We start from the raw sequence: 17317 nt of genomic DNA, 5'->3' as shown, positions 1-17317 counted from the left end.
CACCAGCGTCTATAATATGTAAATGATAAAATTTTCAGTTTAACATTTCTTAGCTTATGGTTGCGACTCCATTACAAACAAATTTGAGGAAAATAAAAAACAAACCCGCAGCATCGTGCGGGAATAATACCTAGTTCAAAACCAAACTTCAGAATGCATGTTACCAGCTGTGTATGTAATATATAGGTACGTCCGCATGCCTTTGTGGACTAGCAAGTCCTCGCGACTCATTTAGTCATTTGTAGACTTGGAGGCTTAGACAAATAGTAGAGATGTAATTGTCTCTGTTAAGAATCTATATGCATCTCCTCTGTCCTTCCGTGTACTGGTCCGGTTTTTTTTTGCTTTCCCATTGATTAATTGATAAGTATCTTAATTTTTGCTTTCAGCTGATGTGGACGATTTTGTCTGCCTATGATCGTCTCCACAGCAATTTTCTGCTTTGCTGAATTTGAAACCACCCGCTTTCCTTGAACTCATATGGAGATCGGGGTTCTGGGTTCATAGGTTAATTCCCTTCCAATCACAGATCTGATATCTTGTGGGTTGTGAGTTGGTGGTTTTCTGACCAATTTTTGGGTTTAGTTTGTTCCTCAGTTTCATTCTTTTCTGGGATTTTTGTGGTTGTTTTTTCATTTTCTGGGTTGTTAGTGGCCGATATAGTCTCTAGTCTCATCTGTGAACTTACACTAGCTTCAGTGAGTACAAATTATATTTACCTTTTAGTCTAAGGCATGAACCTTTTTTTCCTTCCTCTGCCTCACTGTTTCCGAATGGGGTGGCTCTTGTGTTACCTCGTAACAGTGCTCTTATCTCATATCCTGCCATTCTGTACCTGCCAAGACAAAATTGTACCAGGACAGCATATCAGTGGTAACCTGACTTTGGTTTCTTCCCTTGGGACCTTTTCATTAGGCTTCTTCAATCCTGAAAATTCTACTAAATACTTCCTTGGTATACGATTCAACAAATCCCCAACTACTGCATTAGTATGGGTAGCTAATAGAAAATCTCCACTTGATTCTCCGGGTGTCTTTATGCTCAGCAGTGATGGAAATCTTGTGGTGTTGGATCAGACTAGAAAACTTGTCTGGTCAACTAAAGCATCCGTATCTGCTTCTGCAATGAATCACACAACTGGATTACTAGAGGATACCGGAAACCTTGTTCTGAGCTTTGAAGAAGTCACTTTGTGGCAGAGCTTCGATCATCCCTCTGATACTGCGTTGCCTGGCATGAAGATTAGCTTGAACAAAACGACTGGCCAACAAAGGCGCCTTACATCCTGGGCAGCGCTTGATGATCCACAACCCGGAAAGTTCACCTTCGGCATAGATCCTAAAGTACCATTTCAGGCCTTTATCTGGAAGGAAACTACTCCGTATGTTAGAAGTTCTGTGTACGTTGCCCAGTATGCAAGAACACAGTTTCAAAATCCAGGTGGAACTGCGTTTTTCAATTCATACAACTTTGATGTTGATGAGGTTTATCTTGCTTGCAGTGTCTCGGATAGCTCAGTAAAATGGAGGGCCTGGTTGGATCCCACGGGGCAACTTAAACAGCAGTTGTGGCAGAATTCTAGTAAAACGTGGTTGGACGTAGGGAATCCAGGTGATATCTGTGATTTTTATGCTCATTGCGGTCCCAATAGTGCCTGTCGTAGAGGTGAACCCCTGTCATCACCATGCAAGTGTTTGACTGGTTTTACAGCCAAGTTTCCGAACCAATCGGCGGTAGGGGATTGGTCCGGTGGCTGCATTAGGGAAAAGGTGTTGACATGTGGTAACGGCATACAAGGTTACTTTTCAAAGCTTGAAAAGGTGAAACTGCCGGATCATTCTGTTCTGTTAGAGAATAGGAGTATGAGCGAGTGTGACTCTGAATGCCAGCGGAACTGTTCTTGTACAGCTTATGCTTATGTAAATGCGACAGATGGAAGTAATATTGGGACTTGTTTTGCATGGTTTGGCGAATTACTGGATCTAGTAGAGAATAAAACTACTAGTGCAAATGATATTCATATTCGTGTTCATGGCTCCGAACTAGGTATGTATTTCGTTTTTTGCTATTTTCTTTGTGGAAGTGTGAGGTAAATTCCTTGGCATACTGTTAAGTTGAGATTAAATTCATTGGCCAGAAACTGACCATTACTTAGAGCTACCTTTATTAATAGTTGACCACCAGATCATTTGTCTGTTTTGCAGGCAAAAAGGGTCTTTCCGTTAATTCCTTGAAGCGGACCCTTGTAATTGCAATAGTCTCTGCAGCTGCAGTTGGATTGCTTACAATAACTTTTGGCTATTTCTTTTGGAAGAAAAAATTGGAAAAGAAAGGTAAGCAGAATATAAGTAATGTTAGTGCAGGAGGTGGGAAGAATGATACAGAATTACCACTCTTCAGTTTAAGGAGTATGCTAGCTGCTACAAACAACTTCTCTGAAGCGAATAAGCTTGGAGAGGGGGGGTTCGGCCCTGTTTATAAGGTGACACTTCTTCATTTTGGTACTTTCCCCTTGTTAGTTTCCTAAATTAGTTTTGACTTTTGAGGGTAAGGTTTGGTTGTCTTTGCTTTGTTCTATAGGGAATTTTGCCAGAAAATCAAGAAGTGGCCATAAAGAGGCTATCAAAGAAGTCTGGGCAAGGACATCATGAGTTCAAGAATGAGTTGAAACTTATAGCCAAACTCCAGCATACCAATCTTGTAAGGCTATTGGGTTGTTGTATGGAAGGAGATGAAATGATATTGATCTATGAATACATGTCTAATCGAAGTTTGGACAAATTTTTGTTTGGTAAGTATGCTTATGACTTTTAAGATTAAGTTTTTGACAATGCGACGTCAAGTTTGATTCTGCTAATTCTTTTGTTAAGACCTATCCTTTACAACTTTTCGTATGAATGCAATTCAACATTCTACTAATTCTGCTTCTCCTTCTTTATGATATGTTCAACAGATGCCTTTGAAAAGATAAAGTTAGATTGGGATACACGCTTTCGAATTATACAAGGTATTGCTCAAGGAGTACTATATATCCACAAGTACTCTAGATTGAAAATCATCCACAGAGATCTAAAAGCAAGCAATGTTCTGTTGGATGGAACAATGAACCCCAAAGTGTCTGACTTTGGAATGGCGAGAATTTTTGACATAAATCAAATTGAAGCAAATACTAACAAGGTTGTTGGAACATAGTAAGTGTATATAGCCCATGATTTCTATCATCTAAACTTATAAAAAATCAATATTGATGCTCATTCCTATACTATTCTTGCAGCGGCTATATGTCTCCTGAATATGCACTCTTTGGTCATTTCTCCGAGAAATTGGATGTATTTAGCTTCGGAGTGTTGTTGTTAGAGATTGTAAGCGGAAAGAAGAATGCTTCTTTTTATAGCTTTGAAAATTCACTAACGCTTGCTCAATGGGTAAGTACAAGAAATTACTTGTTTGTTTCTACATTGTTTTTAAGCCTTGCATTTTAATTATGCAATTTTTAGACATTGTGAATCGGAATGCAATAGGAAGATTAATAGGATTATTTGTGTAAATCTTAGGTATGGGAATTATGGAAAGAAGGTAGAGGAGTGGAGGTAATTGATGCATCAGTAAGGGAAACATGCCGGATTCATGAAGCTTTGAGGTGTATCCATGTCGGGCTTTTGTGTGTTCAAGAAGCTCCAGTTGATCGACCAACAATGTCATCCGTGATTCATATGCTTGAGGTTGACGAAGCTACATCACTTCCACCCTCCAAAGAACCAGCTTTTTCAACATGTAAAAATTCAAGTCCTGTTACCATTTTTTCTAACAATGTAATCACCATTACTTTGCCAGAACCTCGATAGAGCTTAATAATGTTTGCATTGAAAGTCGTATATTTAAAAAAAAAAAAACAGATATTGACATGTCCATTGCTTAGCTCATGCTTAAATAGCTTGGGCCTCATCAATTGTACGTCCACGTTTCCTTTTTTGTGCTTCACAAATGGAAGCCTCGTTTGTATTGAATCGAAATTGGAGGGAGGGAAGCATTCGCCGTTCACGGCACTTCTATGCTGGGTTGGTCGTGTGTTGTCAATGTCCTTAATTTCGATTCTCAAATCACTTTCTTCTGGATAAGGAAATCTTGGCTGATTACTAATGTCTAAGAATTTCTTAAGAAACAAATATTGTTTGGTAAAAAATTTCATAGTGTTGAAGGATATTCAATTTAGCACATGACCAAAGAAATTTCAAAGTGCTGATTATATGTAATTTGTTATATTTAATTCATGTGTGCCTTACCAAACTAGAATTACTTTTCTATTGTTGTAATTGGAGAATATTGTTCTAGATTTCTAGTTCTAATTAGAATAGGATTTCTTGTACTCGATTACGTACTTGTCCTTAGGGGCTCCTATTATCAATGAAAGACACAACTATTCTCCCAATTCTCTCTAAAATTCTCTTTTCCTCACTACTACAAAAAAATCATTTTAGGACGTTCGAAAAACGTCTTCGAAAACTTAAGATGACACGCAAAAAAAAAGTCATCTATCAAGGAGTCATTGTAAGTCACTTACGAGGACGTTCAAAAAACGTCCTCTAATGTTTATAAGGACACCAAAAAAACGTCCTCTAATCTAAAAAAAAAGTCATCTAATGTATTTAAGGACACTAAAAAAGCGTCCTCTAATGTCTTTAAGGACATTAGAAGAGCGTCCTCTAATGTATATTAGGACGCTAAAAAAACGTCCTTATATCTATTATAGAACACAAAAAAAAAAAATTCCTTGAAACAAAAAGAAGACATTTACAAACAAATAATCTTTACAATCCCAAAACAAATGTCATTGTATCTTTTACTCGTTACAATATACTTGGACTATAAGAACAATCCAGTAATTAATTCCTACTTATAAGTGTTCTAATGTTATGTAATCCTAGATGACAAGAGACATACATACTTGGCCTCTCATCATTTGAACTTAACTTACAGCCACTTATCTGTAAGGGAAGAATGGCATGGTTTCTGTAATGAGCTTTTTCAGAACTTCCATAACTCATGCTTCTTCATGAATCCTTTTTACCTTCGCTCCACCTGATAAAATAAAATAAAAAAAGTTCAGCGATTAACAAAGCTTAAGTGTGTACTTATATATAGCAGGCAACCATACCTACCAATATACTTGACTGCTATGATATGAAATGAATAAATAAGATCATCATATAAGCTAATAAGCATATACACGTGAATACATTTATCAACAAACTCTAATTTACCTTTCAGATTTCCTTCCTCTTAAACTTTTGTAAAGCTACTCATAGCATGAACCAATGTACTATTTGAAGTCTACACCTGCAATGGAAAAGATAAGCATCAACCACGTGACACATGACAACCTACAACAAAAACACAGCATACAAATGTACAGAGCTTATCTAGAGAAAAACATATAACACAACACTATTAAAGAATCTCCAGGGGTATAGTTTGTTTAATGTATCTCTATTCACAATTACGATTTATGCAGAATTCTCTCAAGGGAACAAAACCTACAGCTTAAAAAAGAACTTGACTTTGACAACTGAACTTGTGGATAGCTCAATCAAATAGGGTGGAGGGAAAAAAATTACTTTTCAGTACAAAAGAACCAACCAATATTGGTAATCATAATCTTGTACAAGTGCCCCTTAGACAAAATTGCTTAGAAAACACATTAGAGTGGAAACAAATGTGCCATGCAGAGACATACATACGGCCATGATATAAGAACGACCTCTCAAGTGCACATGAATAACTATGTTCCACAATCTGAAACAGTCAAACACAAAGTATAATTATCCAAAAAAATAAAAAGTAATTATTGGATTAAACTAAAAGAGCCATGCACATGGACAAACATTAGACATATCTCATAAATAACTCCACATATTAACATATACAAAAATTCAACCCAAGTCACCTCATTTGGAAGTAGATCAAACATGGTTTGATGGGGTCCTGGCTTTTGATGAACAACTGTGGGTTTTTGTTTATCTAAAGGTGTGCTTCGGCCACCACCATAACCATTCACAACCCTACCACTGATTTCAAGGTGATAAGACATAAAATCAATAAAATAGTAACAATAACAATATTAACTAAGAAAGGAAAGGAGTGTGGAGTGTACAATTGTCTGGTTCCACTTAAATAGTACAATTTCCATCAATAGTATGTTTTTGTTCATGGTCTAGAATAGTGAATCAACAAAGCATAATTGAAGGAAAAAGAAGAGTAACAATAAGCCAACTGTGGGTTGCAATATGGAAAGGTAAAGCTTGTAGTCTTACTTTGTGCAATAAATGGAAAAGTGAAAGCAATTTTGAAATCAGAAGTTTCATATCATCATACAAACAGTAAAATGAAACTCAGGAAATATATTCATTTCTAGGCATGATTAAAAAGAAACACAAACATCACCAGTAATGTTCTACTTCTAAATTACACAAATAAAATAAATGGCTCTCAAGATAAGATGAAAGAAAATGTTGAGAAATATAAATGAGAAAGGCTACCTTGGAGAAGTTATGGGAAGTTTTATTGATTTTATATGGAGACAAACCTGACAAGCATCAAGAACACTATTGGTAATCATACACTAGACAAAATTTACCTGATCAATGACCCTTCTTCTTTTTTGTGTCCTTAGATTTCAATCAAGATTTGGATCTTTCATTCCTTGAGAGAATTCTGTTCAAGAGTTGCTGATCCAAGAAGCAATCCAAAAATACAAAACCAATGATCAGCCTTTTTATTAAGGTCTCAATGAAAAACAAGCATAAGTAAACTTACTCAACCAAAACTGGAAAAGAAAAGAAAATTGAACAACAGTGGACTGAAGTACCGTTTCAATCCCAGCAGTTTGCTTCCACGTAAATTCATGGCAAGTGTTTGAAAATTTCAAACCTGTGATTCAACAAAACACTTCATATGATAGACTTTACAAAACAAAACAGAGCAACAAAATCCATAAAGCACCATAGCAGATTAATGCAAAGAAAAGAATATAGACAAGATGATAAATTTATACGAGTGGAGGAGACAGCCAAAAAAAAGAGACACAAACAATACATATTGTAGACTCACTCTAGGCTCATCCTAGGATTTACCAGTTACCACCATATACTATTAAACCTAGAGGATACAATCATATCTTCACCAAACTGTACTCAGCTAAATCAATTCTCTAAAGCATAACATTTAAATTATATCTATCAAGACAGCTTATATTTTGTATCTAGTTACCACCTAAAGAAACTTTTTATTCTTAGAGTTAACAGTCCTCACAGTAATCCAAATTATCATAGAGCTCTTACCTGAAGTAACAAAGTCTTTAAGGCATATATGATCATGCAGTACCTGTGAACTCCACCAAATTTTCTAGGCTGTAATTGATTCCTCAAGGGCACCTCCATTCAAAGCCCCATACACATACACTGCCAAGTTCAAAGAAAAAAAAACTCATATAGTACAGAAAAGGAAGCAACACTAAGACAAAAATATTGACTTTACCTTCATGTAGATTTGTATGTGTTTAGCTTCAGATACAGATTCAAAGGGGACAAACATTCTTTTTTTTTTCTTTCATAAGAAAAGAAAGAAAAAAAAAAAAGCAATTTCAGAGGATAGGGGAATGATAGATGGAAACAGACAATTAGTGCCAGTACTAGCTAAACCACACCACGATTGAAATACCTAAGTTCTCTGATCTTGATTATCAGATCTGACCAATTCAAAAAAAGTTAAATTTCCACACCCTCACCAAAAGAAAAACCAGATCTGGAAAGGTATTACCATAGCCCATTGCCCAAAACCAAATCGCCTGTCGAAACGCTTGCTAAACCAGAAGAATAGCGTGAGAGAGTGGTTGAATAAAGATACGACGGATCGAGATACTTTGGGGAGAAGTCTCCATATGGGTATCTAATTTCAAAAGAAATTGAGAGAGAGAGCGCGAGAGGGCAAAAGCCAGAATTTGAGAATGATAAATCGAGGGCCTTCCATGAATTTCGATCACCAAAAGAGAGCACTAGGAAGACCGAGAAGATGTAGGGAGACGATCTGGTAATAGTCGTCGCGAATGAGGAGAGAGAGTGTATTGTTGTTCTGTGTTCTTTCTGATAGACTACCTCTCTTTATTTTTTTTCTCCTTCTAAGTTTCAGCTGTTTTGGGCCCAACGTCATTATATGGGTTTCATGACACTCAACATAAAAAGATGTCCTTAAAAAAAAAAAAAGGGTGTCCAGGATTGTGTTTTGTGTAGTAGTGCCTTAATTACGTTATCAGCACGAGACCTGACCTTGGATCAGAAGCCATAAAATCCCCTTGTTCTCTCATCTTGTCGTGATACCCTAGAACCCTATCCTAGGACTACCTCGAGTGCACCCTTGTGCCGCGCCACCACCTCCTGAGCGCCGCCATCTAGCATGCTCCAGGATCGAAGCAGCCCCTACAATCGTATAAACTTGCACCAACACGCGCGCGTATAAAGGTTTCAAGCTTCGAATTTTACAAGTAAGTTTTTACATTAAAATTCCCGTTTATGAAATTTAAATTAAATTTTGTTTTTTCTCGGGGACTTCCAAAATCTCTTCTTCTTAAACCCACCTTTCTTAAGATTGATACATTGTTGCAATCCCTTCATATTTGATCTATATATTGTCGTTAAATTATGTTTATATATACTATAATTATATATTGTATTTAGCAATAAAGATGATATGGGGCTGACCAATCCCCACTTTTGTAACAGTAAGAATCGGGAGACATGTGGGTACGAAGGTTGTGGCAGGCATCGAGGATGTATGACTTGTGAGACAAATGCTTGAGGTATAAGGCAGAGGCCCTATCATTGCGACACAGGACTCGAGTCGAGATACCAACAGCCCAATGATAGTTGCGAGTATATTGCGACCCAAGTTGTAACCAACTCATGGACCAGGCTTTTCACCCTTAACTGGGTTTGGTAAGGCAACCAATCACTCTTACTCACTTAGTTATAAGAAGATTTCTCATTTAGGCAGCGAAATATTTTTCACCAGTTCCCCTTTCCCTCATCTCTTTGAGAATGTTGTTACGACTCAACATTCAAATCACAGTCAAGCAGTCAAACTCCTGCTCCAGTTTGATTCAAGTGGTCAATGAAAGTCGTACCAAATTTTCTTGCACCAAGAAACAGTGTCACCAACATTTGGTTTTTCTATAATGCCCTTTTAAAGATATTATTAATTGAGTGCTTCTATTCATACCTCTAATATTTGTATTTGGACCTCCTACAATATTTTTATAACTATATTTTCAGTTTTGCCCTTATTAGTTTCTGTCTACAGCTCCCTTTCTACCTCCCTTCCAACCTCCACTACAATCTGCAGTTCTGCACCATCAACGTCTTCACCTGAAGAGATTTTTCTCCTCAAAACAACTGATTGTTTCTTTAATAAGAAATTGAAATTTCTTGGAAATTGAAAAAATTTCTAGTTAGAGATTTTTCCAATTCATAAATATTGATAGTTTCTTTCTTTGAGAATTTAAGATTTTTGGATTGCGGAATAAGTTTTGTGCAATATCTTTGATGTTCATACATAATCAGGTCCATCTCAAGGCCATGTGTAACTATTGTGATTAAAACCGGTCTCGGAGTATGATTTGAAGATAACAAATGGTGATGGAAAAATGTAATTGAGAGTGCCAATTCGTACTTTAGCAAGATTGTTAATAAAATAAAAATAAAGTTTCAAGATTGATGCATTCCTCATACTGTGATTGTAAACCCAGATAGATGTTTATGTCAACTGAGAATACAGTAAAGCCATAAAGATGTTTATGTCAATTATAGTGTCCATGTTAACATGACAACGCCCATATCAAAACCAATCCAATACGGTATTCAACTTGAGCAATGAAACTATCACTATTTATGAACTTGAAAAATAGAATTCAGGGAAAATTCTTAAAAATTGTACTCTGTTTGTATGAGAGAAAGATGAATACAAACTGGAGATATTATTATTTTTCAGCTTAATTATATTAAGGGTAAAATAGGATTGTGAAATGTTCAAAAATTGAAAAAGGTCTAACTGCTGATTTTGGAAGTATGAATAGAACTTCCCTTATTAATTAGATTGATCTAATATTTTCTCAAGATAAAATTGTTAACCAATATAATCAAGTAAAGGTACACATAGATGTGGTTATTATTTTTATATAAAGCATTTGTTTTCCCTAGGATGCATGATGTTTAGTATAATGCATAATTGGTTTGAGTTGCCACATCAATTTGGCCTTTTGTTGGAATGTTGCCGTCGAAGATGGGTAAGTGTGAACATTACAAAACCAGAAGAGATTGATGGATGATGAACAACTAGCAAGTCGTTTCAATAGAGATACTTTTCTCTTGTTTCTTTCCCGATGAGATTGGTGTTTTACACACTACTACGTATTATCTTATATCACATTGCATTTGATACATTAGGTCATTTTTCGAGTCATAATTGATGGCAATCAACAATCTCAAAGCAAACACATAATATATTAACAACACCAAAAAGTAACAAGACCAAAAGAGAAGTCTCTAGGAGATTAGAGATTGATTTTCAATCTAGGACTTTGCAGTGGCTATCAGATGAGATGAGATGGACTTATTACTTTTAACATATAGTACGTAGCATCATACTTGTAATGTTTTAAGTAATTTGAATAAGAGAAAAATCCAGCTACCGTCCCCAAATTATTCTGCCAAGGCCAATTTGATGCCTGAACTCTCAAAAGTATCAATGTGATACCCAAATACCTAAATTGGCATCAACGTGATACTTCCGTAAAAAAAATCCAATAGTTTCGTCTGTTTGCTGACGTGGAAAACAAGTCAGGAAAAAAAAAAAAAAAGAAGAGAAAAGACCAAAATGACCCTGATGTTAAATCTCATCACCAATTTTTTTTTAAATCTTCTTCTGGGTCTGCTTCTTCTTCCAGCTCGGTGGTTGGATGCTGAGAAATTGAAGAGGATGGGTTGGGTTGGCGGCGGCGGCGGTGGAGGGTGATAGGAGAAGCGGAGTTCGGCAGGGATCGGGAGTTGGGGTTGGCGGCGAGGTCGAGGCAGGAGATGAGGGACTTGAGGGAGGGGTCGCGGTCGATGAAGGCGGGGAGAAGGAGAGGAGAGGATATCGGTGGGGTTAGTGATGGTTTGGGTGGTGGAGAAGGAGAGGAGAGAGAGGTGGTGGAGAGAGAAGAAGAAGAGTCAGGTTGAAGAAGAAGAAGAAGAAGAAGAAGAAAAAAAAGAAATGAATTAAAAAAAAAAAAAAAAAGGGTAAAAAGTCTATTTTGCCCTTCTTTTTTTTTGCCCATGTGCTTGCCACATCAGCAAACAAACGGAGCCATTGGATTTTTTTGACGGAAGTATCACGTTTATGCCAATATAGGTCTTTAGGTATCACATTGATACTTTTGAGAATTCAAGTATCAAATTGGCCATGACAGCATAGTTTGGGAACAGTACTTGAATTTTTCTCTTTGAATAATCATTCAATTCTAATCGTAAGAAAGGAAATCCCCGCTGGATCGTGGAAGAACCACTCACTTCTAAATTCTATCAAGGTAACAGTAATAATGATGAAGTGTTGAATATGGAGTGTTAGATTTATCTATTGGTACAGTAACACAGTACAAATTCTGCTGTCGGTGAACAATCCAGATACTGCTAAGTCTCCGTCAAACTTAGGCAACAAGAGAGTACACAAGTCTGCAGAATGAACAGAAATTTATGTTCATCTCGTCAATTTCAAATGGCAATTCTATCATTGACATGTATGTCTTCACTTGTGATTCAGGAAGCCGAACACAAGAATGATCTTCTCCTGCAGATGAAATTTCTAATTACATTGCTTTCTGGTTCTATTACAGCTCCCATCAGATCCCACTCTTGAGGAGCATCCCTTGTTTATAACTACACGACTGAGCCAATATTCCAACTACCGGGGAAGCAAATGCTGCAAGTATGGAACGGAAACATCTGTCCAAAACATACACATTTCTTTTGGGGTCTCTCAAGAACTACCTCTGCAAAAGCTGAGCTGCAAAATCTGAGACAAGAAAGAGTAAAGATCAGAAATCCCCTTTTTCTTATGGCATGTTGAAGATGTTTATCATTAATTTTTCTTAATATGGAAATAACTATGATATCTACCAAATAATTTATTCCCATTCTTAAGTTTTGGTTAGTGGCAATGCCACTTTTATATAGGAGCCGCTGTACCACATTATCGGTTGATTCATGCATAGATGTGATTAAGTGGTTAGATAAGAAATAAGTTTCAAAGACTTACTTGTTCAGTTGTTTGTAGTGTGATCATTCCAAGATATTAAGAATCCCATTATGAGCAAATGATGATAGACGTTGATGGATCCAGTGATACAAGCAGAAGAATTGCTGAAAAGGGATGGAAGATGCCAAGCAGATATGTGCTAGAATTTTCCTTCCAGCATTTGGCAGACGCATGGAAAGGATATAACCCATACTGCCCAAACGAGCCCCCAAGGGAATTACCAGTATGTCACAAACAAGGCAATGAGCAATGCAGACCACACGAGAAGCATGTAAATTCCAGCCACATGGGTGAAAACAATGCTGACCAAGGAAACGAGCAGTAACATCCTAACCACAAAAATATGGAAAGGAATTTCTAGTTATTGACTTGCCTTCCTGAGCAAGCACCTCTACTTCTGACAGGTTTACTAGAAATGTAATGGCTATCTTTTGTTGCACCATCTTGAAACTGTGGATCAGATAGCATGGAGACTAACTGAAGACAAACTTGAACACTAATCGGTCCAACACGATGAAGGAGACTCGTCCAACTAGGTATTTCACTAGAGTTTAGTACTGTCAATGTTCTATATAGGGCAAAATTATTGAACCAGTTCCAAAAGCTGTACCTTGGCTGCCATAATCAGTGGGTTTAGCAATGAGGACTGCACACCACAAACAAAATGCAGCAACATCAACCACAATCAAAGCACTGGATATAGCCACCTCATCATTAAATTGAATGAGTTCAAAGTTAATGAATTAAAAGAGAGTGGTTAATATAATACTGATACTTGTCATTTTCTTTGAAAACCTTTAATTATTCAACCTTTTTTATTTATTTGGTTCAAATGGAAGCTTTAGGAAATGACCTTTTTTTTTTGTTTGAAAGAAACATCTTTTGAAAACACAAGAAAAACATAGCACAATGAGTCCACCAAAGATAAAACTTGACAACTATAACAAATTAGTTTCATCTAACAAGGGCTCAATGCCTGTTAAAGATTCATAATTTATACTAATGAATGGTGAACTCTTATATATAAGGCAACACTTAACACTCCACTTGCCCTCTAAAAAGAGAAAAATAACTATTAAGGGGAGTCGAAGATATCTGCTCTTTCATCTTTTACAAACTTTGGTGATGACCCCCATAGTCCCATTTACTATGTCAAATATATGAAAACTTGAACAAAAATTTAAACCTCAGCTAAATTTTGAGCAACTTTTCAGCTCATAGCTTTTTATTTCTTTGACATGTAAGCAACTTGTTTGACAATAGACATTTTTGATTGGCCACCTATGAGCTCCTTATGAGCTACTCACACAGAACTGTTTTAACTAAAAGTTTTGATTGGCCACCATCTGCACTCAGAACAAAATTGAACATAAGACTCGGAAGCAATCAGACTAAGATTATACACAGAAAACAAACTAACATGACATATGCATCGCTTATATTACATTACAAGAGTTGTAAGCTGCAAGCCTAAATTTTCAATTTCAAAGTATTGAAGCCATGATTTTCGTGGTCATAAAATATAACAGTAATTATTTTCGTAATTTAAATTCGGAAGTGTGTCATGGGAGGAGTCCTCCTGAACACATCAATTCCACCGCTAAATCCTTTTTTTTACCTTTCACGGGGGCATGTTGCAGGAAGAAACAAACTTTATTAAATCAAAATCAAAGTATCAAACTCAAAATTGATGAATTGCAGAAAAGAGTTTGCACATGAAAAAGAAATTGCAAAACCTATGAAACACCAGAAAGAAAACTTGAAGAGAAAACAGTTGCTGCCCACCCAATTCCACAAAATGGAATACAGAGGAGCACCGCCAAAGGCTGCTGAAGCAAAAGCCCAGAAAGATGACCAATAAAAAAAATCCCGCAATTATGCTCCTCAATATCTGATTATTCCTTTCCAACCAAATGACCCATAAACCACCAGAACTTTGCATTTCCACAAGGCTTTTGCCCTACTCCATCCTCCAAAAGCCCCTACACCATGAACTTAACAGAGGATAACATCCCTCTGGAGGATCCCAGACCATTTAAACTTCCCTGAAAGGATTAGACCAAATCTGATGACCAACTTCACACATAATCAACACATCTTCGTACACATAATACACATTTTGGGCTTAAACAGGCATCTAGTTTCTTCTCAGCATGGGCTGCAATCCATGCCAAAACTTTGACTCTGAGCTAGCATACTTGTTCAAATTTAACAAAAAAAAAAAATTTCTGGGGTATTCCTCCTCAAGTATTTGCTTAGAGGTCAAATATGCTGAAAACAAAAGAAACTGAAAGCAACATCTATACTTCATATTTTATTTCTTTTTTTTTCCTCCACTTTGTGTTGCAAGCAGTCACTTACGACTAGCAATAGTATATACTGGAAGTAGACATATATATTCCCAAATTCATTCCTTTGAAGGTAGATTAAGATTCTTCCCTTAACCAGGCTAAACTTCAAGCCTTTAAATACTCTATGAACATTATTCTACCAACTAAATTATGTAACGATGACAGTATACAAGATTGATTTATCCACTAGCTCCTACAGTCAGAAAAGAAGTCACAATTACCTTAAACAACCAACAGTTTGACAAAAGCCCTATCAAATTAGTCTTTTCTTGGAAACCCAATTCAATTGACAAATTGGCGAATACAAATCACAATGAGAAACAACAATGTATCTAAGGCACTAACTTTTCTGTGATGACCAGGCAAATGAAAACAAACACGAAGAGAGGGCATGTAAAATATAAAAATACCTCAGCAAAGTGGAGGAATCTGCGACAAGTGGTGGACAAGTGAGATGACATGGGCTTGGTTTGGACTCACAAAGAGATGCATACCAGTATTGGGATAAGAAAGGGACTGAGCCACAGACCTGAACATAGTGAGTGACCTCTCAATAGTACTGTGAAACAGGATATTTCATTCAGTACTATTAACCCTGGAATGTAGTTAAGCCTCAATAATACAGCGTAATTGATTGTTCACATAAAACATACTTTTGCTGTTTAACCATACAGTCTCTCGACTTGAACAAAGAAGCAACGAGTTCCATGTGAAATAATCAGGAGTGATACCCTTTCCTACCATTTGCAAAACGAGTTTTAAAGCTTTCTGAAAATCCCCCTTCTGGCAAAAAGCACCTACCAAATGACTATAACTTTCTATATCAGGTAAACAACCTCTACCAATCATCTCATCGAGGAGCTTTAGCGCACTACCAACTTTTCCTTGCTCACAAAACCCGTTAATCAGAACATTGAAAGTCGATGAAACAGGAAAGTAACAATGAGCAATCATCTCATTCATAAGCTCAAAGGCTTGACGAACACACCCTTGTTGGCAAAATATATGGATTAGATAGTCATAAATCAAAACACATGGGACTGCCCTTTCCACAATCATCTGATCATAGACCTTCTTTGCATTCTCAGTGGCACCCTCCTCACAGAAACCTAAAATCCTAAAGCTCCTATCAACAGCTCTGGGAAATAGTTTATCCATATTGGCAAGAAACTCAAGTGCTTCGTCCAAACGTTTTTCCTTATACATGCCATACAAGACACTATTAAAAGGACCTATTCGACCCCTACAACCATCTTTGCTCTCATTCATCAAATCCAAAATTTTTAACCCATCTTCAGTTCTTCCTCCTGAACACAAGCCTCTTATTAACGTATCATATGTAGCAAAATTCCAATTGATGCCATCTGTTTTCATATCATTAAACAGATCAAGAGCTTTATCCAACATCCCAGACTCACAAAAACCCAAGATCAAGACATTGTAGGTATCGACATTTGGAAGACACCCTTTTCTCTCTATCTCCTTCAAAATGCGAAGACCAAGTTTTGCTTTCCCTAACCGACAGTAACCCTTAATCAAGGTATTATATGCCACAACATCAACCAACCCTCCATTGCTCTCCACTCTCTCTATAACCCTGACAGCCTCCATTACGCGACCATCATTGCACAGAATTTCCAACACCTTGGTTGTCGTGACAACATCAGGCACATACCCCAGACCAAAGCACTTCTCTAACATAACAAGCGCCTGCACTAAATTCTCTTCTCCGCAATAACCAGATATCAAAATATTAAAAGTCACATCATTGGGATGTTCCATCTCATTCATCAAGCTTCTTGCTCTCCCAACTTTCCCATTCCTGCAAAGTGCATGCAGCAATGTGTTATAAACCACAGTATTCGGCGCAACTCCCCTCGACTTAACAGCTTGCAAAAGCTTAAACCCATCACCAATTCGATTCGTCAAACAAAGACCTTTCATCAAGATACCAAAAGTATAACCATCACCCTTGACGCCACTTGCCACCATCTTCTTCCTATAAAACTCCCTAGCTATATCTATATCCTCCTTCACAAGAACATCAAGTATCGAATTGAATATCTTGAGAGAAGGTTTCTGGTTATACCTGCGAACCAAGTCAAGCACCTTGATCACTTGCTTCACCAAATGGGCTCGGCCGAGGCCGTGAATGAGTGTGACGAAAATGTGGTCATCTGGGGGTAGGCCGATTGAGTGGGGCATTTCGTCGAGCAGTTGGTGGGCAATGTCGAAGCGGCGAAAGGTGCATAGCCTGTGGATGAGGGCTCGGTAAGTGGACGGGGAGTGGGTGAAGCTGGGGAGTTTGGAGGCCCATTGGAAGGTGTCGAGGACCTGGGTGGCTGATTTTTGTTCGAGTAGAAGATGTGATATGTGGTTGTGAGATGGAACAGCAATGGATGAGAGAGTTCGAAGAAGATGGGTGAGAGAAGATATTGGGGGAAGCTTTGAGGGTTTGGAGATTAGCATTGGGCACTGGACATTGCAAAGCTTTTTTAAGGATGTGTGGGAGAGCAAAATAGAGGAGTCTACTGGTCTGAGCTACCGGGTGAAAGTAGTCTGAGCTGCCGGGTGAAAGTCTCTCCTCATTTGAGACCAAGGGTCCAAGATTAAAACTGTGAGTT

General features: G+C 37.4%; 2 protein-coding genes across 9 annotated transcripts in view; one reads left to right on the top strand and one right to left on the bottom strand.

Annotated features, from left to right (window-relative positions):
• Window positions 1-17306, bottom strand: part of LOC112188755 (pentatricopeptide repeat-containing protein At2g17525, mitochondrial) — a 29295-nt gene extending 11989 nt beyond the window's left edge. The window contains exons 1-4 of one of the 6 annotated variants that reach the window (XM_040516023.1): window positions 15104-17306; window positions 14128-14387; window positions 12343-12988; window positions 11575-12099 (exon numbers count right to left, since the gene is read on the bottom strand). In XM_040516023.1, coding sequence (XP_040371957.1) covers window positions 15300-17162 — 1863 coding nt within the window. In that variant the 5' untranslated portion in view covers window positions 17163-17306 and the 3' untranslated portion in view covers window positions 11575-12099; window positions 12343-12988; window positions 14128-14387; window positions 15104-15299. Of the gene's footprint in view, window positions 1-11574; window positions 12100-12342; window positions 13694-14127; window positions 14388-15103 lie in introns of those variants that run through there. The other 5 variants (XM_040516080.1, XM_040516007.1, XM_040515964.1 and 2 more) reach the window with 5 other exon arrangements.
• LOC112188740 (G-type lectin S-receptor-like serine/threonine-protein kinase B120) lies at window positions 204-4052 on the top strand. Of its 3 annotated transcripts, none has more exons than XM_040515874.1 (7): window positions 204-1381; window positions 1502-2046; window positions 2205-2482; window positions 2581-2791; window positions 2954-3191; window positions 3275-3425; window positions 3555-4052. In XM_040515874.1, the coding sequence occupies exons 1-7, from the start codon at window positions 735-737 to the stop codon at window positions 3843-3845; spliced, it is 2361 nt and encodes a 786-aa protein (XP_040371808.1). In that variant the 5' UTR covers window positions 204-734; the 3' UTR covers window positions 3846-4052. The 3 variants fall into 3 exon arrangements, with proteins under 3 accessions (XP_040371808.1, XP_024183699.1, XP_024183689.1); XM_024327931.2 differs by having other exon boundaries at window positions 204-1399; XM_024327921.2 differs by having other exon boundaries at window positions 204-2046.
• Window positions 17307-17317: the final 11 nt, after the last annotated feature.

This window comes from Rosa chinensis, chromosome 1 (assembly GCF_002994745.2).
Source record: "Rosa chinensis cultivar Old Blush chromosome 1, RchiOBHm-V2, whole genome shotgun sequence".
Taxonomy (NCBI): Eukaryota; Viridiplantae; Streptophyta; class Magnoliopsida; order Rosales; family Rosaceae; genus Rosa; species Rosa chinensis.
This window is presented reverse-complemented; position numbering and strand designations above follow the sequence as displayed.

What these genes read in the sequence shown, in the direction of transcription:
- LOC112188740 (XM_024327921.2), top strand. Translation starts at nt 735, where the DNA reads ATGAACCTTTTTTTCCTTCCTCTGCCTCACTGTTTCCGAATGGGGTGG. An exon ending in AACAAGGTTGTTGGAACATA is followed by an intron (nt 3,192 to 3,274) that starts GTAAGTGTATAT and finishes CTATTCTTGCAG; the next exon opens with CGGCTATATGTCTCCTGAAT. An exon ending in CACTAACGCTTGCTCAATGG is followed by an intron (nt 3,426 to 3,554) that starts GTAAGTACAAGA and finishes TGTAAATCTTAG; the next exon opens with GTATGGGAATTATGGAAAGA.